The sequence below is a fragment of the Orbicella faveolata genome, unplaced genomic scaffold, assembly GCF_042242905.1.
Source record: "Orbicella faveolata isolate gen_17 unplaced genomic scaffold, um_ofav_v1 contig_34, whole genome shotgun sequence".
In the NCBI taxonomy this organism is placed as follows: Eukaryota; Metazoa; Cnidaria; class Anthozoa; order Scleractinia; family Merulinidae; genus Orbicella; species Orbicella faveolata.
Window position 1 is genome coordinate 6,282,712 of NW_028301563.1, and position 26,915 is coordinate 6,309,626.

The 26,915-nt window shown below is 38.5% G+C and overlaps 2 protein-coding genes and 1 long non-coding RNA gene across 4 annotated transcripts; 2 read left to right on the forward strand and 1 right to left on the reverse strand.

The window, feature by feature from the left end:
• The first annotated feature begins 358 nt into the window (after positions 1 to 358).
• On the forward strand, positions 359 to 13,568 carry LOC110055737 (uncharacterized). The gene is made up of 9 exons (XR_002297392.2): positions 359 to 514; positions 3,423 to 3,465; positions 4,080 to 4,130; positions 7,626 to 7,646; positions 8,570 to 8,593; positions 9,313 to 9,342; positions 9,858 to 9,887; positions 10,113 to 10,173; positions 13,048 to 13,568. It is a non-coding gene; the product is annotated as an uncharacterized LOC110055737 (long non-coding RNA).
• A 2,304-nt stretch (positions 13,569 to 15,872) lies between these two features.
• On the reverse strand, positions 15,873 to 19,595 carry LOC110055790 (uncharacterized). 2 transcript variants are annotated; one of them, XM_020762197.2, is made up of 4 exons: positions 19,533 to 19,595; positions 18,681 to 19,452; positions 17,671 to 17,795; positions 15,873 to 17,135 (listed from the first exon to the last, which is right to left on the reverse strand). In XM_020762197.2, exons 1-4 carry the CDS (start codon positions 19,572 to 19,574, stop codon positions 17,070 to 17,072), a joined length of 1,005 nt encoding a protein of 334 aa, XP_020617856.2. In that variant the 5' UTR covers positions 19,575 to 19,595; the 3' UTR covers positions 15,873 to 17,069. The 2 variants fall into 2 exon arrangements, with proteins under 2 accessions (XP_020617856.2, XP_089127941.1); XM_089271815.1 differs by having other exon boundaries at positions 18,645 to 19,452.
• On the forward strand, positions 19,595 to 26,915 carry LOC110055789 (tRNA-splicing ligase-activating factor archease-like). The gene is made up of 9 exons (XM_089271816.1): positions 19,595 to 19,757; positions 20,015 to 20,039; positions 20,780 to 20,790; positions 22,558 to 22,589; positions 23,233 to 23,311; positions 23,983 to 24,065; positions 24,714 to 24,766; positions 25,277 to 25,313; positions 26,008 to 26,915. The coding sequence occupies exons 1-9, from the start codon at positions 19,595 to 19,597 to the stop codon at positions 26,095 to 26,097; spliced, it is 573 nt and encodes a 190-aa protein (XP_089127942.1). The 3' UTR covers positions 26,098 to 26,915.

Genomic DNA, 26,915 nt, shown 5'->3' on the forward strand with positions numbered 1-26,915 from the left:
AAAATTATACGGTGTACCAACCTTGCAAATTGTCAATCAAAATCTTAGCCAATCACAGTCGCTACCCCGGTCTTAATACAAATAGTAACCTTTGTTCGTGACAAGCCGAGGGGCTGCTAGGAGCAAAAACTAACTTCCTCTTCTTTAATTCAGCACAAACGACAGTATAAACACAAGTTATGTTTTTATTTCTGGCACATGAAACAGCAAACCCGATGCTGATCAGAGTTCATCGCAACAATAACAATTATAACACAGCATGCCTCTTCGTAACCCGTTGGCTCGCGCGCGCTGCCATGCGCTTGACTGGATTCCAACCCACTTACGTAAGCAACCAAAACCAAACAATCAAATGATCACGTGGAAGTCACATGCTTTTTGGCTTCAGTCAAATAGCAAGGAGATTACATTTCGCAGTCTCTCGTTCTAAGGCGTTGGTGCTGTGCTGTTCTTGTTTGTATAGAAGCAATTTGTAAGCTTGATCTTCGACGTTCGAAAATCGTAAATCTATAAGGTGAGTTATTGTAGCGCTTACAAAAATCTTGTTTTAATTTTATGTGTAAGCAAGGAAAGTAAGGAATGATTGTAAGGCGCTTCATTTTAGCATACAACATTGATTTAATCGAGCACGGTTCGCTCGGCAGGCACGCCTTTATATTCTTTCACGGGAGCTCGTTACGATTCACTGGCGATTTTCGATCAGCTTTTTTTTCCTATTATGACCTTGACTCGCTTCGGTTGCCGAAAGATTGAAACCGAATGCTTTAGATTTATACTATCGCGCCTAAAAAGTCTTGTTACAACTAAGCATAAATTGTAATGCAACTGGGCGCGCCGCCATTTTCATTTCTTGAGGATATTCGCTTGTTTCATGAAGATCGTACGATTATAGCGAGACCGCTCATGCTTGAATAAAACCAAAAATAATGAAGACAAAGCATATTTTATCTGAATGACCAAACCGGTTCGAAAACTGCTGTACCATCGTCGATGTTTCGAAATCGGCATGGTTTTCGAAACGTGTTTGGTCTACTGTATGAAGCAAAAACGAACATACACGTTGTAGCTCAAACTAAAGGGATGTAGCCTGAATTACTATAGAAAAAGTTAACTATAATAGTGACTATTCAACTGAGAAAAAGGCTGCTTTCTCATTAGTTGCTTCGAGGTGATATTTTCCTCGTTCGCTCAAGCGCGAAATGCTTCCCTGAACAAGGCCAATCTTTTACGGGCGCCTTGAAACTGGCGTGGCGGAAACAACACCCACGACACGCGCTGTTGCAAGTTCGTAAAAGTCAATCTATTCTAAATACCTTAACGTGTTCACAATTGTACAGTATTTGGAACTGCATTCTGTTGTAACCTGCTGTAAAATTAGTCCGTGCCAAATTGAAGTTCGTTAGTTTCTTTCGACAATTAAGCCGTTGAATATTGATGGCTCCGAATCGTGCTGTGTTTGTTTTAACTGGCTTTTGTAATGACGCACTAAAAAACCCTGATTGCCCATATTTCACTGTCGAGGTTCATGGCGTCCCTTTATGAGCCTGATCCACCTAATGGGATCGCCAGTGGTGGTGATTGTGTTGAATAACTGAACCAAAGCGCGCCTTCAGTTTATTGACATAGTTTCCCGGATCGACTCTGGTAGCCTCGAGAGAAACACGTGTAGTTCAGTAACCTGCACCTTCAAGAAACTCTGAGTCGCTTTTACATACATACATGCATACATACATACATACATACATAGTTTATTTAATAAAGCAGGTTGAGGAATTGGCAAGACGTATTTTCAATTAGCGAGGACATAAGGCGACTAAATCGCCGGTGAAACGGGAGGCGTCGGGTTGTAACAGCGCGTGGTTTTAGTTTTGAAACTATCCCCGTTCTATTTTATTTTGTTCGGCGCAGATGTTTCGGTTTCTTCGACATTATATTCGAAGCTGTTAATTTCTAAAAACATTTTTACCCCAAAATCGCGAAATATTTCGCGTTTCAGTCATAAGAATAGCAAGTATGTTTCTTTAAGTATATCTGTTCTTTATCAATGCCTGTTCTTCCGTTAAAACAAGCTAATTTTGTAAGGCGATCTCGACATATTTTGCATCCTGAAAGCTTTGAATATTTTAAAATAGCCCCTTCGTCGCATTTGCCACGGATCGCAAGGACAAAATCGCAAAAGTAGTTTCATTTACCTTGAAAAAATAAGTCAAGATGTATGGAAATCTTGAGTTAACTTGTCAGTCGGTAAGTCACTTCGACGAAAAGGCTGTATGATGGAAAGAGAACGCAGCCCGAGTATTCATGTCCAACCACTTTTAATAATTCTCAGTTCTATGCAGATTTAAACTGCTTCCTTGTATACCTAAGTGTCTGTTGAAAGCGGACGATTTTGGAAGGGAAGTTCCTTGTTGCTGAAGTGTCGAATTCGCTGTGTTCGCGCGCGCGAAAAGGCATATTTCTGCCTTCACAACGCAAAGAATATTTTCCCAGCTGAACCGTCACTTACACTACCGTTTAGATTCTCGGGCAACAGAAGTAGCTTTAATGGTTTTAATATTAATATCGAAACATCAGTTTTGCTGGAGGATGGAGGGACGCGTCTAGGCGTATCTAGTCGAAAAAGCAATTGCGATTTGATTAAAACACGTTTTCTGTTTTCGTTTTGTTTTTCGGCACACATAATATTGTTGTAATGTGTGTGTGTGTGTGTGTGAATGTAATAAATAACTAATAACCTCCTAGTTCTGGTAAAAGATACCGCCAACTGAATAAACAGAAACGGAGACCATCGAATGAAAACACGATAGCAAGAACTTTTCGGGAACAGAATACGTTCTCATCGATTTTTGCTGTACCCTGGTTTGCTATGGCTTGACTTCGTTCGTTTGTCCGAAAGAGTAAACATGCCATAAATGTTTAGAGCCGAAAGTGTTAATATCTACATATTGCGTAGCCTTGAAAACACGCTCGATCGCGCTATTGCGGTTAGATGTCTCTGGTATCGACGCCCACAAAGCCGCTGTCAGATTTTTAAAGTCTTGGCGACAATAGATCACCTTTATTTTCATCGATTCGTTAATCCCACTTTATATTTATTTTTTCTCTCCGTTACTACGGTTTGTTTGCAAACTTAAACAGACTGTCACGAGTTCTCTTCAAGAGCGTTAGTATTTGTAAACCGGTTTTTTAATCAGCGAATTTTAATTAGTTGTGCCTAAAAGATATATGTCACTTCAGTAAAATTTGACATAACTTCAGATCATTATCTGTTTGAAACCCTTGGTTGAGCTAGTACAATACCTCTACAAAGGACCAAACTGATATTTTTCCAATTGCTAGCGTTCAACAGTATTGCATTTAAATAATGGTGCTATAATTATTTTTTAATAAGAACTAAGTTAACCTCTTTTTGGTTTCACCAGATGGAGAAAATCGTCATTTTGTCATTTCTGTTCCTTGCTTGTGGTAGGTACACACTATAAATTTGTCCTAATTTTAAACATGGTTATATCTCTGAGGTCATAATTTGGCAAAGTAAAGGCAGGTATGACCCTCGAAGCCAAGATTACCATATTGCAAGTCGGGGAATAAACAGCCCGAATACACAAGCCAAATTTTCCACTCAGGGTTGTAAACTCTACTGACTACCGGTCTGCAACATCTTTTGCATTGTTTATTAATTTACAATTAGTGTAATTTTATCAATCTTTTCTCAGTTTTGTAGTTTAACAGCTGAATTAAGATTGTATTTTAATTTCAAAACCCCAGTAAATCTTTTGAATAGTTTTTTTTTTCTCCTTCGAATGCAAATATAAAGCAAATAGTATTAGTGTCTTTTTTTTGGTCACCAATGTAGTTTTAATTTTTAGAAATGTTATTGTAATTGTATTTCAAATGTTATTTTGGTGTCCGCATTCAATTAACATACAGAAATGTCTGCTGAATGCAGGTTTATTTTTACAGTAAATGTGGAAAGAAAATTGAGGAATCAAGCTGGCATCCTCTTAATAGAGGGTGTCAGCTTAATGCTAGTTTCACTATACAAGATTCTAACAGAACATTTTTTATTTCTTTCATAGTTGTGCTTGAGTCATTGTCACAAAGCCCTTCAACTCCTGCTCCAGGAGCCAGTAAGTTTTGTAATGAATTGGATCTCTAAAACTTAATATTACTAATGGCGGGTTAAGATATCCATTGTGCTGTGCTTTTATGTGGTAAATAAATTCAGGACTGTCGTAAAGTTTTGATTCATCTGAGCTCTTAAATTAATCTTCACACTCTTTACAAACTTGTTATTTTATGGGTGAATTGTATCAGCTATGGGCAGGTTCACCTGTAACATCAAGGGCCCATCAAGCATACTCGGCCGTAGCAGATGAACATTTACCGTAAATCCTCGAATTAGGCCCCCCCCCCCCCCCCCCGAATAAGCGCTCCTTCTTTTGGCTGAAATTAAAATAAGCGCCCCCTACCCTCCCCCCATTTTGTGGACGAGTAATGAGACAACAAAGGATGTATAGTTTTTTTTTACGCGCAGATGATATATTAAAAAAATGATCATGTTAGGCTATGATTTGGGAAATATGAAATAGGCGCCCCCTGTCTTCCCCTAAATTTGAAATAAGTACCCCGGGTGCTAATTCGAAGATTTACGGACCAAAAATGCCACATCACTAATTTGTAGTTATTTTCCCAGGGCAGTTAATAGGCCCTTTGCATGATCCGGTGACATGGTACGGAATTAATTATGCTGGGACGCAAGTTACACAGTGGGACTTTAAAAACAAAGGAAAGTCAGGCTGGACTGGTATGAGTTCCTCTGTTTTGGAAATCTCACTGTGTAACTTGCATCCCAGCATAATTAGTTCCGTACCGTGTGACCAGATCGTGCAAAGGGCCTATTGTATCGCACCCTTTTAATAATATCTGGGAGGTGCAGTGGCCTCATGGCTAGTGTGCCAAATTCAGATTGAGTAGTTTGTGTTGAATGCCTGGCTAGAGACAGTAATGACTTCTATTTGGTGAGAAAACCTGGTAAACTTGAATTTTCAGAAATTTCCTTTTGTGTTGTACTGAAATTTTCAGAAATTTCTTACTAGGAATTTCCAATCTTTTTGACTTTCCTCCTGGAAAATTTCCAGAATTTCGGTTGAAAGGTCCACCTGTTTGGAAAAAATTCAGCATTTTCTGGATTCTCTGGAAACTTGGCCAGAAATTTCTGTTCCATGTCCCATTTTCAAAATTTTTGAAACTTTTGGATGAGTGGAAAGCATCCATTGTGTTGTGCTCTTGGGTAAGACACTACTCTCACAGTACCTTTCCCAACCCAGGTGCTTTAATGGGTACCCTGTGAATTTAATGCTATTGGTAACCCTACAATGGACTTGAGAGGAGGAGTAGGAATACTCCCAAGCCTGGTTTTCATGTGTCTGAAAAATACCAGACTCTCTTTGCCAACCATCCCAGATTTTGCCAATATATCGGATATTCACCAGAGGTCTGTCCCAGATTTGAGATAGCCATCACTCGTGTTTTTGAGAGACGCCATGTTTATTTGTGATAGGGGGACTGGAGCCCAGCAATTTAGGGGATTGGTAATTAGCGAAATCCATCGCCGACAGACGCCGACGACCCCAACCGTACAAGTTTGATTTTTCATTTGTTGGGAATGATCGCTGACCATTGTAGAAACCTGAGACGCGTCAGGAAAATAGAAATGCTCCCTATTCTCTAGATATGTCCTCATGCATCCCAGACGATTCGGGATACAGTACCAATCAGAAGAAACCTAACAGGGAATGCGTTTGCGAACGGGAACAGAATGGATACAGAACGGGTACGAGAACGCAAACGGAACGGGTACAGAACGGATACAGAACGGATACCGAACGGATACCGAACGGAAATGGAATGGATACAGAACGGTTACGAATCACAAAAATGGAAAAAAGCGTTCTCCAGAACGCAAACTACAAGAGAACGTGTTCTTCAGAACACATGCTAGTAAGTTACGCTATCAGAGTGCTTACCAAGGATTTGGAAACGATGTAACTTTAAATACACGTTCATTCAATTTTTTGTCCAGCCCGGCGATCTTGAGAAAATGACAGAGCGAATGATGTTATGTCTTTTTTTTATTTCTTTTTACACGCACTAAGCAGGCATCTTCCCTGCATCTTCTCGTCCATTTCGAGTTCATCGCCGCCATTTTGGTTTGTCAACAAGCTCAACTTACGTCCAAATAAGGAAATGGATGGACTAGTCAAGTTAGACTGGGATTGAAAGGCTTTCTTGTGAAGAGAAACGAAACAAAACATCGATGTCTCGGTTGACCTTTATTACGGTTTTGTTCACCAACTTTGCGGAAGGATCGGCGAGGATAACGTTCAGTCTTTACTGAAAATTTGCCTGTGAAAATAATGTTAGTAAAAGTAACACAAAATGCTCGCTTTGGTTTTTTGTCAGTACTTTGCACCACTCACGTCCTCCAGCCAAGTTTCTGCCGCACTCGCCGAACAGTTTTCGCTGATACTTCAGTATTAAATCTCACTAAAAGTACTCGTGTAAATACAAGAGCTGAAAGTTCGTCTTTTGCTTGCATTTTTTCATCGATGGCGTGGCAAGCTGATTTACTTCTACCTTTCCTTGGGCAATCACACGGATTGCCGGTCGCTTCGTATCGTTTCGGAAAAAAGACTTACTATAAACTGGCCTTGAAGTTACAATACCATCTCCCCATATTTTTTGAGTAACTGGACTCATATTTTCACCACGAAAATTTAACTTTACTGTACCTATTCTTGCGTAAAGGCGACAGTTTTAACTCACTTTATGATATGCAAATGAGTGTCGCTAATCTTTTAAACAAGTTCTCGTAAACCTCGTTCCTTTGAATGAGTTCCAAGAACGCTTACCGATGGAACGCTAACAGAACGGGAACAGAACAGCACAGAACGGATACAGAACGGGAACGGAATGGATACGGAACAGATACAGAACGGATACGGAACAGATACAGAACGGATACGGAACAGATACAGAACGGGAACGGGAATGCATGTGGAACGGAAACAGAATGCATTTGGTTAAGCGTTCCCTGTTAGGTTTCTTCTGATCGGTACTGTATCTATGATTTTGAGTTTTCATTAGTTGGCAAAATCTGGGACAGTCAGGAAACAGTAAAATCCCAGACCATCTGGTATTTTCCTGACATATGAAAACCAGGCTTAAGTTACTTCATCCTACATAGAAACTGGAGATAAGATTAGTACTGGCTTTATGGGCCACATGACTTGTATGCAGACTATTCAGAGCTCATATCTTTGTAGCCTGATCAAAGTCTGAACTAGCCTGTTTCTGGCTGTTGGTGGTTGGGGAAGAGCGAAACAAAGAGGGCGATTGAGAGAGAAAACGATGGGGACTGAGGTGTAGTCCTCCCTTGTTTTTACTCTTTCTCTCCTTCTTTTCTCCCCAACTACTGAACTGAACAGGTTAAGCTAATGAGGCAAAAATGGAAAAAAAGATTCTCCTTAAATGAAGCCCTTTCAGGGCTGCTGTTACAGAATAAGCGTCATTATGTTGGCCAACTTGACTAATCATTGTATTTTTTGTAATCTTTCCCACAGGTATCACACCTAATACAACAGGTAAGCTAAATACATTTGCCTGCTTGCTGGCAATTTCTTATCAGCACACATGTTCTGTCAGTTCTACATTTCATAGTATGTTCTTTAAGTGGTACAAAAAATGTGCTTTTTCCATTTCTCCCTCCAGTTGGTTATTGCATGAGAACCTAGTCATACTGGGAATAGGGTTCGAAATTGCAACTCACTGGTCGCCAATGCGACCAGAAACAGTGTTGGCGACCAGATATTAAGACCTGGTCGCCAGTGGGCAGCTCACCTTTTTTTTTTTTGGCAACCTTTTGTCCTCTAAGGAAAACGACCTCACTTGAAGAGGAAAGATACGATTAATTTTATTCAAACAAATATAACCAAACAAACCTGGGTTCTTTGATCGCTAACTGGATCACCATGTGTGATTCAGCCGCTTCTTTATTTTACAGCATGCGACATAATGCATGTATGGAGTCAATCTGTCCTTTTGCTTTGCTTAAGACTGTAAACAATCCTTGGGAAACTTTGAAATGGCTGCCCGTGTTCGAAATCACCCTATAATGCATTGCAAAGCATTAAGTGTGTCATGTATGCCTGCAGATTATGTCTCTTCTATTTGATTTCATGATCTGGCCACTAAAAATTTGCACTTGTCGACTAATTTTTGCCTCCAAGTTGCCAAATGGCAATTTTTTAATTTCGAGCCAAATAGACCAGTTGCATAAGTAGGGCCAAATTCAACAAGCAATTGGTTTGGAAACGTAGTAAAGGTTGTTTAACTTATTGTTACTCAAATTTGGCATTATTTTATATCCAGTGGTGCATTGCTCAGTGATTATAGTAGATTAACTTTGCCTAGTGAAGGGTGCACTAAGCAAAAATGGGAAAAGTGGTTGACTGGTTTAGACTGAGTTGCATTGTTAAAAGGATTTTCTTTTCAACTTCACTTTCAGTGATGCCAGGGACGTCCACTCCTGGTAAGTCATTTATGTTGTGGTGAAATAGGAGTTTGTAGTCATCTCGTTAAGAATCTAGGAAGCAGTTGTGAAAAACTCTTTCTTTGGTTATCCAAGTGGAGGAGGAGCAGTGGAAAATGGATAATACCCAGGGCTGTTATTAGGTTTTGAGTCACTTGTAGCCTTGTTCTCCACACCCATAGCAAACTTGTTATTTTGTGGGTGAATTCTATCAACAACAGGTAATTTCACGTGTAGCATCGAGGGAAAATTAAGTGTACTAAGCTGTAACAGGTGTGACAGGTTATGGCCCTAGGTGACAGCCCTGATACCTTGTCTACACTGCAAAGCAGAGCTGAAGATTTAGCTGCCTTTTGATCAGTTCAAAAAATAAAAACACTCGGGAGGTTATTTGAATCACAGTTGAACCCTTTTTAAGCGGCCACCTTCGGGGAAATGGGAGGTTGCCACTTCACAAGGAATTAGTGCGAAGTTTGTTAGAAACATCAGTTTATTCAAATACAACATGCTTGTAGCTTCCCAAGTAACTTTGCTGCTGTGTATGAATATGAAGACAGAAAAGCCTCTATTGACTTTCCAATAAACCAAATATTGCCAAGCAGGTTGTCTATTATCATTCTAGAACCCAACATATTGTCGATGGAAGTCAGGCTTGTAGTTAAGAAGGACCCCTATTAAGAAGTTCTTGCCAATGTTTTTTGTTCCATTTTTTTTTTTAGCTCCAGGAGGAGAGAATATGACCACAACAAGTAAGATGCATTTTGTGTTATTGCTATTGTTTTCAGCGCAAAAAAACCAGCAAACGGGGGAAAAAAAAAACAGTTTTTGAGCTTGCCCTTTTGGGCAAGTTGCATCTATGATGATGTCTAGTCATGTGATAATTTCACCTCTTACAGAACTTCAAATTTACACCCCCCCCCCCCCCCCCAAATAAACAACTGTCAAGCTTCAAGGGCGCTAGTCACCCACACTTGTTTTTGTTTACACAGGAGAGTTTGGCTATGATGTTTTTTTTTTATTTTGGAGTATGTTGAAATGAAGGAAATCTCTGAAAAAACTTAAGATAACTAAACATACTTTCGGGAACACAACTTACAGTAAACCAATAAAGATTTTGCTTGACCATGAGATATCGATTATTTTGATGGCATCGGAAGTGGCAGCGGCTGATTAGGGTCCTTTAAGACCAGTCACTAATTAGAGGACTTGAATGTTGTAATGATTCTTGACTAACTGCTGGTTTGCTCTTTCTTTGCATTTACAGCTGAGGTGCCAGCTAAAATTACAACACCAAGTAAGTGACCATTTTTGTATTTAACAGACCTTCTATGATAGATTTTTTTAAGAAATGCTGCAAACAAGTGAATTTTCAGTAGTGTAACATCTCAAGGTTTATTTTTTGAAAATGTTTTGAGGTTAAATTTAATCGCATTCCTCTTTAGCAACTTCTCCTGAAATTGGCACAATATACGTCCACTGTGATACATTAGTGAATGTTTTGTATTTCTTTTTATTTCAGCAAGCGGAGTTGTTAATGTGAAAGCCCTTGCTGGATTTGTCGCCTCCTTCGCTTTGATTGCGTAAGTGTCCAGAATAGTCTGTTGTTGAAGAGGCTTCTGTATGCTGAAGTTTCATTGTTTAAATTAAGCCTGCCATGTCAAATAATTTTGCCCAGTCTGAATCATCATCACCATCGACACTCGTTGTTGGGCCATGGGATGCATAAGGCCTTACCCTGGCTAAACGCCTCAAATGACAGAATGCACTTTTCAGGACACCTGCGTGGATTACAGGCTATGTATCCCTGAAAAGTCCTTTAAAATGTAACATTTAATTAGTTAAATTTTGCTGGAAAAGTCCCTCACTTCTCACCAGTAGTCGTGTAGTTTTCTTGAAGATCCTTGAACGTGTGAAACTTGGGTAAAAAGCAATTTTGACGAAAACTGTAGGGTAGGGAAACCACTTTTCTTCGTCTCAAAAGTTGATTTTGATTATCCTAGCAAAGAAAGTACTCCAGCCTTCAGTGGGGTGTCAAGTAATGACACTGAAGGAACGCTGCATGAGCAGTCAAATTCATTTTGTCTCAAATTTGGAGGGCAAATCTTTACCAGCTATTTTTAAAGTGCTACTGAAACGAAATTTTCGTATTCTCTTTTATTATCCCAATCTATAGTTTCAAACGTGCTTAAAGTAATGGTGAACTTTATTTCTGTCAAATCCTAGCGGAAAGTGCTTTTTTTAGCTGTTGAAATCGACTTTTTGGAGCAAAACTGTGTCCGGGCTCTGGAACCGAGTTTAAGGACCTTATGACGTCACTGGTTGTATTCACGCAAGAAGCGCTATAGATTCTCTCTTGTTTTCACTTGATTTATTCAAGTTTATTCTTCATATTGTCGATACCAACTAGTTTTCTACCTTGTAATTTCTGTCGAGCCTTGACAGGAAATACACATCATAAACGTTGGAAGGCGCCAGACAGTGTAGATTCTCCAAAATAAATGCTACAGATTAGAACAGCTCAGTATACTTTTCAAACATCTTGAGTACTCGATTGGAGACTTCGAAGACGAGTGTGGCAACTTTTATAGCACGTCCTGAAGCCTAAACACTATATTTCGTCGTCTGCTTTCAGCCTGGTTCTGAAATTTGGATTCTCACGTTTATCTAAGGTCTATATAATATATCCTCGGCAACTTTACTGCATAATTAAAAGCCGTAAGCGCATCAGCCATCCCACACACTCATGAAGTTATTAACGGTCCACAAGCTTTGAGTCGAGTATTTCTTTGCACACAGAGGGCATCTTTTTATGATACTAATAAGTGAGAGTTCTTGTGGTAGACAAAATGTATCTTTGAAAATTGTGATCCGCAGCAGGGTTTGCTTTATCGCCGCATACGTATCAGTGTAAACAAAGCGGGAATTTCGCTTCTCTTTTACACGTATCTCCCAATTGCAATATTTCATGGCCAATGGATTACTTTGAGTTCTTTAGAACATACTTATGTCTATGATCTTTGTTTAATAGTATCCAAGTTCAAAACCGTTAAAACGTCACTAGTTTACACTCCTTTCGAAGGTTTATTAAACAGAATTTGAACTAATTTGCATATATGACTTTTCGCCGCCGACATTGTCACGCTGTCTCTCGTTTCCTGAAAACATTCCTGTAGGGTCATGGCAGCTTAGTTTACCTTTATAGTTTAAATTCGCTCCCTCATATAAAAGAAGAGGGTTTCTTAAATTGTTGCTGTTGTGATAACTTGTAGGATGTAGCAGATACAACTGGACTAAAGGTCACTGGCACAATCTCGTCCGCTGTGAAACTCACGAAGTGTCCGGTTTCCTCAAAGCGAAGCGACTCGAAAACTCGAAGCGTTGCTGCGATTTGTGCAGCAGCAGTCCAGATAATATTTTAAAAAGCCGCTTTCTCTTGTTTTGATGTCTTTTGTACTTTATGAGTGTAGGTATTGTTTAATTGAGTGCTGGCCATTTCACCAAGAGTCCTGATCACTTTGCGATCTAAGAACTCCCACTCGTTTGCTCGCTTACATAAAATATCCTGCAAATATCCAGTTAAATCGACTGGAAAGCCCCAGGATTGACTCTCCACCTCTTCATGTCTAAGGCTGCTGTTATTATCTGTTTTACAGCTCTGAGATGTCCCTAAGATGTTTTTTGGGGGGCTTTGAACAGTAATCTCTTCTCCCACAGTCACTCTAAATTTTCAGCGTGGCATGAGAGTAATACAACCAGTGACGTCACTAGGCTGTTTTGGCCGTGCCAAAATGGCTGCCAGTTTTGGGCCTAACCAGCCAACTTCGAAAGGCTCAAAAAGCAGTTTTCGCTCACCGTATGCGAAAAAAAAGTTTGCAGTGTTTCCAAGTAAGGTTGAAACTTTATTACTAAGCAAAAATCTCACATACAAAAATTTCGTTTCAGTGGCACTTAAATCAGTTCTTATCATAGACTTTTGAACATTTCCAAACTTGAGGTTAAGGCTGGTCCTCACTTGCAATGCTAGCATAAGTATAAACATAAGCAGTGAGAAGCTCATGTGCTAGTGAGGACAGCTGCAACACAAGCTTAGGCATGAGGTTTCTTCTTATGTTTATACTTATGTTCAGTCAGGACATGTTGGCATAAGCTTACAGTGCTCGTTGATTGGCTGATAGTCTTATGCTTATGCCAACATGTCCTCAGTGGACACTATAGGGACATATGCATAAGCATAACAAGAACGCAATGTTTTGATATTCTTATGCTTATGCTTATGTGGTGGCTGTCCCCATTAGTGCATAAGGTTCTTTTATGCTTATGCTTATGCTTGCGTTGCTAGTGAGGACCAGGCGTTATCTTTATCACACATGGCTATTTTGCAGTTGAAAATGGTTGCATTAACCATGAAACCACATTAATAACCAACATGATTTTTTGTTGTGCTTTCTTTGTAGATTGTTCTGATCAAGCTGTGCAGAGCCAAGTTCTGATGCCTTGTGTTTGAGTGATTTTTTTTGTTACACTTGTTAATTTCACAGCCAAAGACTAAAGTTAGCATATGTTGAACTCCATTTGCATGAAAGGGAAGCCTGGAAGTCACCTCCTAATCTAGACTTAATTTGTCGCTTGTCAACACGCAGTTAAGGCGATGAGATGAGTTAGAACATTGTCTGCATTAGAGGCGAGATTGAAGTTCGAGACATGTGCAGCTGTTTGAGCTGGAATTTGCAGTATTTTACAAACTTGTATATTTCTGAGAAGGTTAATATGTCCTTTTCTATCCGCCTATCTATTGTGTATTGCGCATGGTTAGAATTATAGCTACTGTTTCAATTTTAATGTTGGTTATTTTTTATAGAAAACTAGCAAAGTGTAGTGGAAAATAAAGCTGTAATAATATTGTCCTAGTATAAGAAAAAGACAATAAGTTGTCCTGTGTGGTTACATAAAAGTAAAAAATCTTGTGTTTGCACAATTTTTTTCTGTCCAGACGTGAGTTGCAGAAGCTTTTGATTATGATTCTCTGCATGATTGTACAGCAGCAGGGCAACCAAGTACAGCAAAAGTGCTGTATGCTCCATGATGCAATCTGACTTAAATAAGAAAGGAACTTGACTGTGATGTTTGGACATCGATCTAAATTAGCATAGATTCTTTACAGTTTTATTCCTCTGTTTTCTCCTTAGTTTTAATTCTGATAGAGAAGATATATGAAGACGGTGTTTGGAAATGTGGTCAAACAAGGTCTTTATGTTTGATGTACAGTCGAACCTGTATTAAGCGGTCAGTGTTCAAAGTCGCGAAAATTACTTCCCTTAATTACTTTAATTTTGACCTCTATTAAGCGGTCACCTCTATTAAGTGGTCACGGTCACCCTTTGCCAAGTCCTGACGAGCTGTTTCTATTGTCTTGACCCGTATTAAACGGTCACTTTGTAATAGGAAACCACTCGTACTAGTTCATACAATTACAAATAGCACACCAGGTAATTGATTTCCTTGTTTAGTTTCACAAATCATTAAATTGCGGGATATTAATGTTTCTGCCTTAAGGTCAAAAGTCTTGTCAGCATTTTGGATCTAATTCTTCTTTCATGAATTTCTGTTTAAGTCAGTTATGCAAGAAGTCATCCCCTTGAAAATGATATTCACATGGCACTTCTAGACCATAGCCACCACCTTTGTTTATGCGCTTCCCTTCCGTCATTAACTGTGATATAAAATGGCATTTTCACTGTGTTCTGACCTGTATTTTGTACAACCTGTATTAAGCAGTCACTTAGCCATTCCCCGAGGGTGACCGCTTAATACAGGTTTGACTATCACTCATTACCCTGTTTTGTATATGCAGAGGTAGGGCATATACTAGTAATTCGTGGAGGACATTTGGTTGCTTTGCTCTTCACCTCTCGCTAACCACAAGCAAACAGTGGTAAATTAATGCTAATTGCAAGCAAACGGCAGTAAATAAATGCTAACTGCAAGCAAATAGCAGTAAATAAAAGCAAACTATATATGTGTCCTTCTTGACTTAAGATTATGAGCTCAAGATTTCTATGAGGTGATAGTTCATGAGGCTGAAGGCCAAATCAACAATTGCCTCAGAAATCGAGAGCGAATAATCTAATTGTTTTTGTAGAATTCTAACTCCAATTTCCCTCAAATAACCACTTCAATTATTCCTGGTCTAGCAAACAGTATGTAAATGCTAACTGCAAGCAAACCTGTTTGATTCAAATATAGCTAAATATGTTAGCAAGACGCTTTGAAATTTTTCTTCTCAAAGTGACTGCAAAGTGTAATTGACAAACTGAAAAAAGCTAAAAACCTAATTTAATTAAACTAGTTCAGTTGGTGTGAATGGGGAAAAAGTCAGGTATGCTTGACACCAGGTTAGTGACGCCTAAACCAAAACTGTTGACAAACTGCTTAAGGGATAGGTCATTTTTTTGAGGGGGTGGGGTGGTGGTTGGGAAATTTCCAAAAATAAACTTTCTGCACAGCAAAAACTGCCCAAAGAATCGTGCAAGTGGAGCTGTGGAGAAAAAAAAAATTGAGCGAGTGCTTTCAACTATAATCATAATTTTGATTTTTGATGTTGAAACAATTCTTGCAAAAGCCATTTCGTACCAAAGAAAGATCATGCCTGACCTAAACGTGTAAAAAAAAAATCATGCCCCAGGAAATATCCCAACCCCCCACTCCCCCAAAAAAGTGATGGTCCATCCCTAAATCTAATCAATTCCTGTCAGCTATAGGCTTAATTTCCAGCTGTTTTGGGAGTCCAGTTGTTCATCGTCCTCCCAGTGGTCTACGGCAAGGAATGCGAGGTCACAAAATGGCTGGTAATCAAGCCCATGACAGCTCTGAGTGCAATTCTGCAGGGTTTCTATTTCTTCTGCAACTATTTTCAAGGTAGGTAATTTTATGAAGTCAGCATGCTTTGTTCTCAACACTTTGCTCGCTTAGTTTTGAGGAAATAGGAGACATCTGCATCCAGGTTAAGTTGAAGAGTTCTCATTGTGATATTGTCATTACTTTTACTAGATGATTTAGACCCGGCGTGATCAATCGATGAAACCGATAATCGATAACAATTGATGGCAATCGATATCAATCGATAACAATTAACCGATTGATATTGGAAATCGATGACCAATCGATCGCCAAAAAATTTGTGTTTTTTAATTGCCATCGATTGTCATCAATTGTCATCGATTACCATATCTTTTGGGGAGGTAAAAAAATGATTTGACAGGAGAAATATGGTGACATGTAATTGTGAAGATCATCGTTACCATCAACAACAGTAACAATAACTTTATTGATCTCTCTAAATGCGGGTATAATGCAAGAAAATTAACATTGTTAACACAAACTAAACTGGGATGAAAATGTTCGTACTCTTTCAAGTTACAACAGAAACCCACGGTTTAAAGTTTCCTGGTTACTGGCAGTCCATGGCAAGAAAATGCTCATTGCCATCGTACAAAAATGAAACAAGATTAATACTTGCGAACATGAAGCTTGCAAATAACAATCTCAAGACGCGAGTCAGAACAAGTAAGAAATAGACTGACCCCACCAGACACATTATGGCCCGTATTGACGTGACTACATAAAGATAGGTTAAAAAATCAAGATACAAGCCAAGTATTTCTAGAAAGAACAACAGGTGAAACAACAAATAATAAAACCTTTTCCATTTTTCGTCATCATAGTATGGACACCATCCGAGCTTGTGATTATCGATTGATCGATTGGTTTCCGATGATCGATTGTCATCGATTGATCACGCTGGGTTTAGAATGATGTGTAACATGCTGGCAGGAAAGTATTGTAGGGGGTGAAGGTGGGGGGGGGGGGGGGGTGGAGATCGAATAGGCATAAGAGGAAGTAGGGTTCCCATTAGGATAAGCTGTTGTTTACACAAGCAGACTAAACATGCCAGGATGAGGAAATGTCTTTCAAAATAGATAATCCTGAGTGAGTTACATTGCAATCTTTGATTAACAAGTTTGCTCACCTTAACCAGCATTTCAGCCATACAGGCAAGTGGCCCATCAGGCCGGTTTCTGTAGCATGAAGCGTGTAGAAGTATTTCCACTCCCCCCTGGATGGGATGCTAGTAGACTGCAGGATCATCCCCAGCACTAAATTTGCCAGTACCTATTTATACACTGTGAGAATTGAGTGTTTTGACCAAGAACACAACCCAATGACCCTGGCCAGGGCTTGAACCCGCCATGAGGCCACTGCACCTTCACAGTTGTTCATCTCTAGGGCTAATGGCTACGGTAGCATTTTGTATCCCTGCCACTATTTTGTATCATGGTTTAAGCCAAAAAGATCAAAAGTTTAGCAAATGCAAAACTCAATGTGGGTTTAATTTGGTTGAACGACACAAAAAACTAGCAACAATTTAAGTCAACCTAAATTGTTCAGTGAGATTTTACTCTGATGTCCTGAGGCTGATTCACTCCCAGTTTATGGTTGGATCTTCTTTCTCTGCCTCTGCTAATCCCTTTCTCAAACCCAAGTACTGAAAAAAAGGAAAATCACCAAATATATTTAAATGAGAATGCTGCAACCTTCAATGGAACTGGGGAAGAGTGTAAAACAATGTGAAACTGCCAAGAAAAGAAACAAGAAATAGTTGAGGTAGAGCCACACCAAGATTGATCTCCATTAGGGGTTTATAAGCATTAAATTCACATTTTGCACCAACCATCGTGACCTTTTCACATGGAAGTCCCCCAAGGCCTGTACCATTTGTACTTTACAAAAATTGGGTCATTGGAGAAAGTTATGGGCCTGTCTCATTGCACCCTGGATAAAGAGGTCCAGCTTTGAGTCTGGGGTCTTTGTACAATTAACACCATGCTAGTATGCTTGTGATGGGCAGACATGCTATCCAAAGGGAACTAGTGATACCTGTAGCCACTCTTTTTGTACTCCACGCCCCAGATAATATACTGAAGTTCAATGTCAGCCCCTATAGCTACAAGACTTAAAGCTTCAATACTTTGTTAATAAAATTAAACCTTAAACTGAACCTTCAGAACATGATTTCTTACTTTTTTCCGGCTTTGAATGGCTTGTTCTGTCCAAAGAAGTTCCATTCCGATGTGTTCTCTTAGTTCACGTAGTTTTACAGGGTCAGTAGGAAGACCTTTTGCTGAATCTTCACCAGGTATTGTATCTGAGAAGAAATGTGTGAAAAGTAAACATACAAAAAGCTTTTTACCATATCCCTTTTAGTTCTTTTCATGGCTCGAAAAAAACTTGAATTCCAGCTTGCCCTTAGGACAAGTATCTCTCAAATATTGCTTGCCCTGGGCAAGTCTTAGTTTGCTCTTTTACATGTACTGATTTAGTTGGTTGACAACTTGGCTGATCCCTTACCCATTAGGCAAATGAGAATGAAAAGTTACTAGCCCAGAAGGAAAATCTACTTGTCCTGGTTGACAGGTCAGCACTTTTTTGACCTTCCAAGACTACTTGATCAAGAGACTCCCCTTTACTAACTTCTTCGCTCGAAGTGGTCAGGTTATCTTAGCCTGCGTAGCAAGCGTTCCCGTATGAAGAGCTCTTTGTATTTCCATGTCTTGTAATGTGGAGGGAGGGGTGCTTTCCATATGCATTTCCCTCAACATTTTATACCCTTAAATTGAACACCCTGAGAGATACCAGAACACAATTTTTAACCCCTGAAAGGTCTGTATGTCAAACACTGCTGTTGTATCATACAGGAAGCACCCTACTCCCATGCTAAAATAATACATTTATTACATGACTTCAACAGCTGAGAGGGCTAATAACTCAAATCGACCAATCAGTGCACATAGTTTGTGGTCCAATATTTTGGAAACATTGTATTTTCCAAATATACAGATGTGTAATATTTCTCTTATTAATCAAACTTGCTCTAGCCTGTGAACTGTACATTTCTGGAAATCTGTCTGTGTTTGCAGGCTAAGTTTGCTCAGAATATCATCAGCCTACTGATCTTGTTGCACTTGATCTGTTCTGACCTACGAGTATGGCTTACATTCTCCTAGGCTAGAGTCCCATCCCAACTGCTTACCAAATGACCTGTCCGTCAACCAAGTGTCACTTAGCCGGGTTTGGTCCCTCAAGTAAGGAGTTCCCCCTTGTAAATATGACTGCAGTGATGATTGTAAAGTACTTTCTTGTCCAACTGTCTGCCTTTCCTCTCGTTCAGCCCCTGACCCATGTGTGCTTTTCAGTGTACTGTTTAAGGGAGAAGGTAAATCTGGAACCCTGTGAGAACATCTTTCATCTGGACAATCACATTGAGTTGTTGTGTCAGAATTTGGCATTAAAAGTCTCTTTTTTTCTGAACCTTGTTCCCTGGAACAGATGGCTTGTTCTCCTGGTCTGTCCACTTGCCTAAACGTACTGCTACTTTCCTGACCAGACTCTTGGTTAATTTGCAGCAAGTCACCGTGGTTGTCATAACTTTCAAAATTTGACGCTCCAGAAGCTGGGCGATCTAGCACGGGTTCTTCGTCAACCGCACTCCTTTCTCCATTACCTTGCTCGCCATGTCCAGTATTTAACATTGTTTCAAACTCCTTGACAGAAAGCTTCACACCAAATTCATCCTCCAATGAATCTCTTTGATTGACTTCAACGTCATTCTCCTTTGTACGTAAGATCTTTTCTTTACTTACGCTGGATAATACTTTAGGATCCGAACTTATCAACGGAAGTCCTAGAGTTTTTGTCTTCCAACACACAACGTTTGTGTCCTTCTCCAAATCGTTCAAAACGTCTTCAAATTCTTTCCGAACTTCCAGTAATTTTCTACGGGCAAGAAATCCACGAACTAATGCCTGTTGAAATCGATAATGGAAAAAAAGTAAGTCTTACTTAATCTGTCAGTAAAGAGATACTTTATGCTCAATAAACCAACCTGTAAAGGTACAATTTTGGTTGAAGTCAAATCTACCGCCATCTTTGCGATCTTATGTGACCATGGCGCATACTCCTCAAACCGAAGGAGAGTTTTCGCAGGCTCATCCAATATGGCGAGTGGACTTGACTCGGGAAACGTTTTATAAATTGTTTTTAGACAGACTGAAAAATACGATGGCGACAACGTCAGGGAAAGTTGCAGAAAAGCCAGTCAAGTATGAGTGTAAGTATCAAAAGAAAAGATATATTGTTTAGTTCGGTTCTATCATTTATGTAGCTGAATGTAGACTTTCTCACCAACGGTTTTGGGAGCCTTCTTGACCGAGGCATCATGCTCCAGAAATTACAGTGTTTGTATGGGAAGCCGATCGCAAAAAATTCTAAAAAAATTGATTTCTGAACAGTGTGAATAGCAAAGTTAAAATACTAGGCATGCCGTCTTAATTTAAAATTTCTTCATTTGTTTACGTCCCTTAACAGACTTAGATCATACTGCTGATGTCCAGTAAGTACTTCTCTCCAATGTTTATAAGCTTACTAAGTATCCACAGCCACCAATCATGATTTTTATTTCTTAGTAAATATTAAGAATGAATAGGAAGAAATGATAAATTTGAAAACGGTCTTGTGTGTGTGACTAGTGTCGGTGGTGTTGTGAAATTGTGATGACACCCCTTGTGATGTTACACTCAACTTGGAGTTGTACAGATCAGCATTATTAACTGTAATGAATTTGTTACAATAGGCGTGATAAGTTCTTATGTTCTTGTAGCTAGCGTTTGCTTATTTTAATTTTCTAGGCTATAAGACTGTATTCTAAGGATTGTTTCTAATTAAACAGGGACATTCAAATGAAGGCTAGGCAAGACACCCCAAAATACCCATGTATACATGTACAGTACCTTTCCCCCAAAAGTTCTGCAAGGTTGTCAAACTTAAAAAGGCCCAGGTCAAATGTTGAACTTCACATAAGACAAACTTAACTGAGCGGATTAAGTTCATGATAAGTTCAACATTTGACTCAACTGAGTTTGTCTGACTGAATTTGGATGAATTAAGTTGGTCGATCTAGTTCAATGTTTGACCCAACAGTCAAGCTTTACCTGTTTGGATTGACCCAAATTGCAATTTAGTTCGTCTCTTGTGAAGTTTGACATTTGACGTGGGTCTCAATACAGCATATCAAATATCATAAAAGACATAAACCTTATTTTACAAAAATTTTGTTATTTGCTTTTCTTTCAGACTTCATGCTTGTATCCTTCTAGTTCTCTTCTGCTTATAGATAATATAATTTTTCGAAATGCTCCTGGTTTGATTTATGAAACTTATGATACAAAAAAGCACGATTCTTTTACTGCTCTGACAGCTGCTTGTTCCAGTATACATGGAACAATACATTGTAATTGTAAGAAGAAAGTGTTCAAATGACTACATTATTTCTAGAGCCATCTCATACTTCTTCTTTATATGTGGCACAAGTGAAAATTCCAGAAATTTCTGTTCTGAAATTTTCAGAAATTTGGGTATACCTCACAAAGTTTTCCTCTTTTCTGAAAATTCCAGATCACCACTGGAAATTTCTGGAAATTCAAACCAGAATTTTTAGATGAATGGAAAGTACCCAAAAATAAAACTTCTTTTAATTAAAAAAGGAAAAAATTGTATATAGTCCTAATGGTTGTGGGAGGCGCGGTGGCCTCATGGTTAGTGCGCTCGTCTCCGGATCGAGCGGTCCGGGTTCAAGCCCTGACCGGGGACATTGTGTTGTGTTCTTGGGCAAGACACTTTACTCTCACAGTGCCTCTCTCCACCCAGGTGTATAAATGGGTACCGGCGAACTTAATGCTGGGGGTAACCCTGGGATGGACTAGCATCCCATCCAGGGAGGAGTAGAAAAACAAATACTCCTAGTTGCTTCGTGCTACAGAAACCGGGATAAGCTCCGGCCTGATGGGCCACTTGGCTCGTATGCAGACTTAACCTTACCTGATGATTGTAACTCTTAGGTGTCCCCAATTAGCAGCAATGCTAAATCTCATGCACCTTATTCCAAAATGGCTGCCAATTTATTATTCTTTTGTTTGCATGTTAATTAGCCCTCTTTGCCTCATTTTCACTTCAAAATTCTTTTGTATTTTGTGCATGTTGACAAGGCAAGGAGAGCTAATTACAATGTAAACAAAAGAATACTACACTTGTTGCCATTTTTGAATAAGGTGTATTAACACGTAAATATAGTTATCACTATTATTAAGTTAATGAGCTCCATTTTGTACAAAGTGATAAAACAGTTGAACCCATGTGTTTTTGGAATCAAAACCTTTACCAGACGTAATTCCTCATCAGTTTAATTACTCACTGAAGTGTTGTCCACACAGCTTTATTATATAGAAACAAGTGTTTTACTGGGAAATACACCACTTTTAAAATTCATACAAAACCCCATCTGGGACTCGGGTGGTGTATTTTCCATATCTTCACTAGTGAAGATATCAATGATTTCACTGATAATAAGTTTGTCTCTTAAATTGTACTTAAAATTCGTTGGTGTATGATCAAAACATCTTCGGGTCTTCCTCGAAAGTTTTTGGCAATCTTCGGTAATCTTCAGAAGTCTTCAGTAATCTTTGGAAATTTTTCGAAAAATGTTCGGCAACATTTGTGTGACCTTCGGACAAGTTTTGGAGAATTTTCAGAAATCTTTGGAAAGTGGTCGGAAATCTTTGGAAAATCGTCAAAAACGCAGTCATCAGTATGTCTAATATATAATAATAAGAACATAACACGTTAGCTCGAAGATATGAATTTTATGTTCTTGTGGCAAGAACAATATCTCACTCGTTCATTGTGCTCATTCATGAGGTATTGCTCTTGCCTCTCGAACATAAAATTCATATCTTCTCGCCACTGTGTAATATCCTCTATGTATTAACTAACATTAATATCATGTTCACTAACGCCTAAGATGTCCTTCATAATAACACATCAATTCTTCCTTAATTCAATGCTCAACTCTTAAGGGGGTGATGACCTGAAGGAAGCTTTTGAGCAGGTATGATTGAGCTCATTTTATGAAAATGCATGTGTACCAAAAATTCCAGAAATTTCTGGTCTGAAATTTTCAGAAATTTAGGTATACCTCACAAGGTTTTCCTCTTTTCTGAAAATTCCAGATCATCATCATCATTTATCTGTTCTCCAAGTGGAGAATTGGGCCGTAAGCTCTCTGCCTCCAGGCTGTTCTGTCCTCCGCAGCCGATGCTGCTGCTGCCCATGTTCTTAAACCTTCCTTTTCCAGCTCCCTTTCTACAGTCCTTCTCCAAGTCTCGCGCGGTCGACCCCGTTTCCGTTTGCCTTCAGGTACCCATGTGAGAGCAATTCGTGGATGTGAGTGGTGATCCATTCTGAGGACGTGACCCAGCCACGTCCATCTCCTCCTTGCGACTTGCTTGCTTATTGTCTCCATTCCTGCTCTTGCTCTAATCTCCTCGTTTGTTAAATTCCAGATCACCACAGGAAATTTCTGAAAATTTAAACCAGAATTTTTAGATGAATGGAAAGCACCCAAAAATAAAACTTCTTTTTATTTAAAAATAAAAAAAATTCAAATCAAAGTTAAGCAGAAAAAAAGTTGACCAAAACATAGACATGAGGTTGACATCTAAACTCTGCAATATTTCTTGATACTTTGTAAGGTAGCAACAGCCATGTTTGGCTATATGACAGAGCTGTCCAGCATTGATATTGCAAGAACTGTAGAGGTCACAGCTGAAGGTACTGTAACAAGACAAATGACAAATTGAATGAATTACCTGAAGAAGAGATATCAACAGGGACTTCCTAAATGTCATGATGATAAATATCATTAATCTTTCAATGCATTTTTCTTCCTTTTCATTGACTGAAAGCCCACCACGTGGCCTGCAAATAGCTGCCTACAAATAATGGTCTGCTTATGCATAATACTGTCTAAATGTATTTTGGTGTACAAATAAAATTCTGCTTACATGTGCTATTGTAACCAGGCTCTTGTCTGAGCTGTCAGAGAGTGATTTAAATATGAAAAGAAACTTGGTGATTGAATGATAATAAAAACAATAATTATTGAACTCAACTATTACAGATGCCCGATCTGCTAGAGATTTTTTTGTCTGCAATGAAAGAGAGAAACATTCCAAGGAATAACTAAGATATAGGTCTGGGAAGAAAAAATGAGTCCAAATTTGTGCAGTCTTTATGGTGGCAATATTTATAGTGTGGGATTCACTGTAACAGTGATCTGAAGTCTGTCCACTCTGTTTTGGAGGATAGGCAACTGACAACACTCCTCCTATCTCTTCTCCCTGACAAGCCGCTCCAGCTGTGTCCAGGAGTAGCCTTTCAACTGGACAGTGCAACAGTTAACAAATTAATTCATGGGCTCTAACTTTTAAATTTCCTTCCAGGTGATGACATGATAGGCTTACTATTCCATTTCCTTGATGAGTTCCTCTTCCTGATGTGCGATGATCCATACTTTATTGTAAAGGTACTTGAAATTAAACAGATTTTTAGTAAATTACTAAACAATTAAATTATTGTAACATTGGAGCATTGTTAGTAAAAATTGAGAATGACTGTCCTGAAGTTGATTTGTAATTTAATATTAAAAACAGTTCCTCTTCAGTACTTTCTACAAGAAAGCTTTTAGAGAACATGTTGTGAACTACTTGTGTGCTTTTGTGTGCTTTTTCTGCTAAATTTGTTTTCTTGCTTTGCTTTTGCGCTTTTGCACCTTTAGATAACTTTCGTAGTTAACTATTTTTTATCTTACGTGTAAATTGCGATCATGTTGTATGCTGATGGCAGCATTTTTATCCTAAGCCTCATTGGCTTCGCTGGGCTTCCTTTCCTTATGCATTGATCTTTTGTAAATTTACTGGTATATATATTTGATAAAAGGCAAAAAATAAAACAAACAAACAAACAATGTGCAACTTCTCTCAGGGACGCACAACTCAGATGAAACATTAATTGAAATTAAACCATATGAAATGTTGTATACATGTACATTGTATGTTAGGCATATCTCTGTAATATATAGATGAAATTGCTATTTTTATCAACTTCATAGAATCAACATTCACTACTTTTATTATATGAAATATCCATCAGTGTTGTTTTGATTGCTTCACAGGAGGTTGAAATTTTAGAATTTGACAAAGATAATTTTAAGATAAGAGCTGTAGGGTGAGTATGTACTTAAACTTTGAACATTTTTTAATCGAAAATCTTGGATTGGAATTGCAAGATCTTTTTTTCATAAATAATTGAAATGACATTCACACGGATCTAGAAAATGTTGTTTCCCTTTTTGGCACCTTTGCATGATGATGTCCACCCGTGTTTCTCGAATGATGGAACGTTATTCAAATTTTGCTGAGCAGCAGTTATAGTATGTGGAAATTATGAGCTTGCACCCACAACTTTGTAGTCCTAAGCTTGTTTCTCTAAGATGTAGGTACAGTCAAACTCAAAAAGATTGGTTTCAATTCCCTGATTTTATTTCTAATGTTGATCATAGAATCATGCAAAGTGCTTTTAAATCACCACCTGTACAAAAGTGTTTGAGGGTTCATGTCTTGCCATCACGAGGCTAGTGTTTAATGTTTACCGATTTATATCAATTGCATTACCCATGCCCATCTTTTATAAGTTGATTAGACCAGTGTAATGTTTGTTTTAAAATAAAATTTCTAGGAGAGGTGAAGATTTTGACCTTGAGAAACATCCACAGGTAAATTGTAAAGCGTCAAATTGTAAACGTCTGAAATATTTACAGTACAGCGTAAAATTTTCAAGTAGCTCCAAAGCTCTTAGTTTACTTTATGCAGCGAACTCTCCTTGAGACACTGTTTGAGATATGTAATGGCTTGATAGTAAAACTATCATTTTCACAGATGTTGTTTCATTCTAATTAATTTTGTTATTTATTGGACTGTGCAAATTTACTTTAAGTGCGTTTCAACTACAGTGTAAGTGTCTGAAATTTTTGTTCGAAATTTATCCAAAATGAGATAAAAAGTGCCCAAAAATTAAGAGTCTGAAAAGAAATGTCCAACATTTTTTGATGCCTGAAATTTTTTCAAGTAATATAGTTTAAAAAAATATATTTTAGGCACAAAGATTGCGTACATACTGAAAATATTTTCTCTGGGAATTTACACAGTGAACATTAAAATTGCCCATCCTTGTTACATCAGTTGCTGGATTCAGAATCAATATAATTTTGCACTATTTACAACTCTTACACTAATTAAATTACAACATCAACAGGGAAGATAAAGAAATGGAAAAAAAAAAGAAAAATATACAACTAAAATCAAATATTAAAATGTACTCATTGACCAAAGTAACTTAATCTTCGGCATTACAGTCAATTCCATTTGTTAATTTTTCATTTTTTTGTTAATATTTTTTTGTATCATCAGGGGACAGAGGTTAAGGCCATAACCTACTCCAACATGCAAGTACATGACAACGATGACAAGCATGAAGTCTACGTCATAATTGATATCTAAATACTTGAGATCAGAAGTGCATCTTTTGCAATACAACAGTGGACTTCACATCAAGATTTAATTCCTAAAAGAACTCAGGAACTGAAAATCTGGCCTGGTTCAACCAGTCCTATCAGATGATCAAGGAACTGAGTGGTGCAATGCAAGCAAGATCATTCTTTTCTCTACAACAAATTCTATGTTTTGCACTCTAACCAACTATCCATGATAGCACAATGCAAATTTTTAAAACTGAAGGTTTTTTTAACTGAAATCTTAAATGCAAGAAGACATTTCACTTGAAGTTATAACTGCTGCCTACATCTCTTGATTCCCTCCCCCCCTGCCCTCTCCAAAAAAACAGACGAACAAGCTAAGAAACAAAGTATACAGTTAGAGCTTTAAAAAGCCAAATTACTGGTATTTTAAGAAAAATGATGAATCCCCAAAATAGTAGTAATTAAGAATTCAATTAATGAAACAGAACAACTAGGCATGCTTTGCACATGGGTCGAACATCACACATCCTGATCCAATCTTATTACCTATACCCTTTTTCGAGATGACCATGTCGTCAATTTAAGGCCAAAATAAGTAGCCCTGTCACCAACCCGATGCATGCCCTTCTCTTAGCTTTGAGGCCCTCTAAAAAGGTCCTCTAATTGAAAAGAGTGTTATCAAGTCGTAGGGTCCTGAGAAGAGGCTCCTTGAAAATGAGCAGGAACAAAATCCAAATGTCACGTTTAGCCCAGCATTGTGATGATATCATGTTTGTTAGCATATCTTGTGTTGGCATGGACATGTCCTGGATCTGCACATTAAAAGTGATTTCAGGAGGA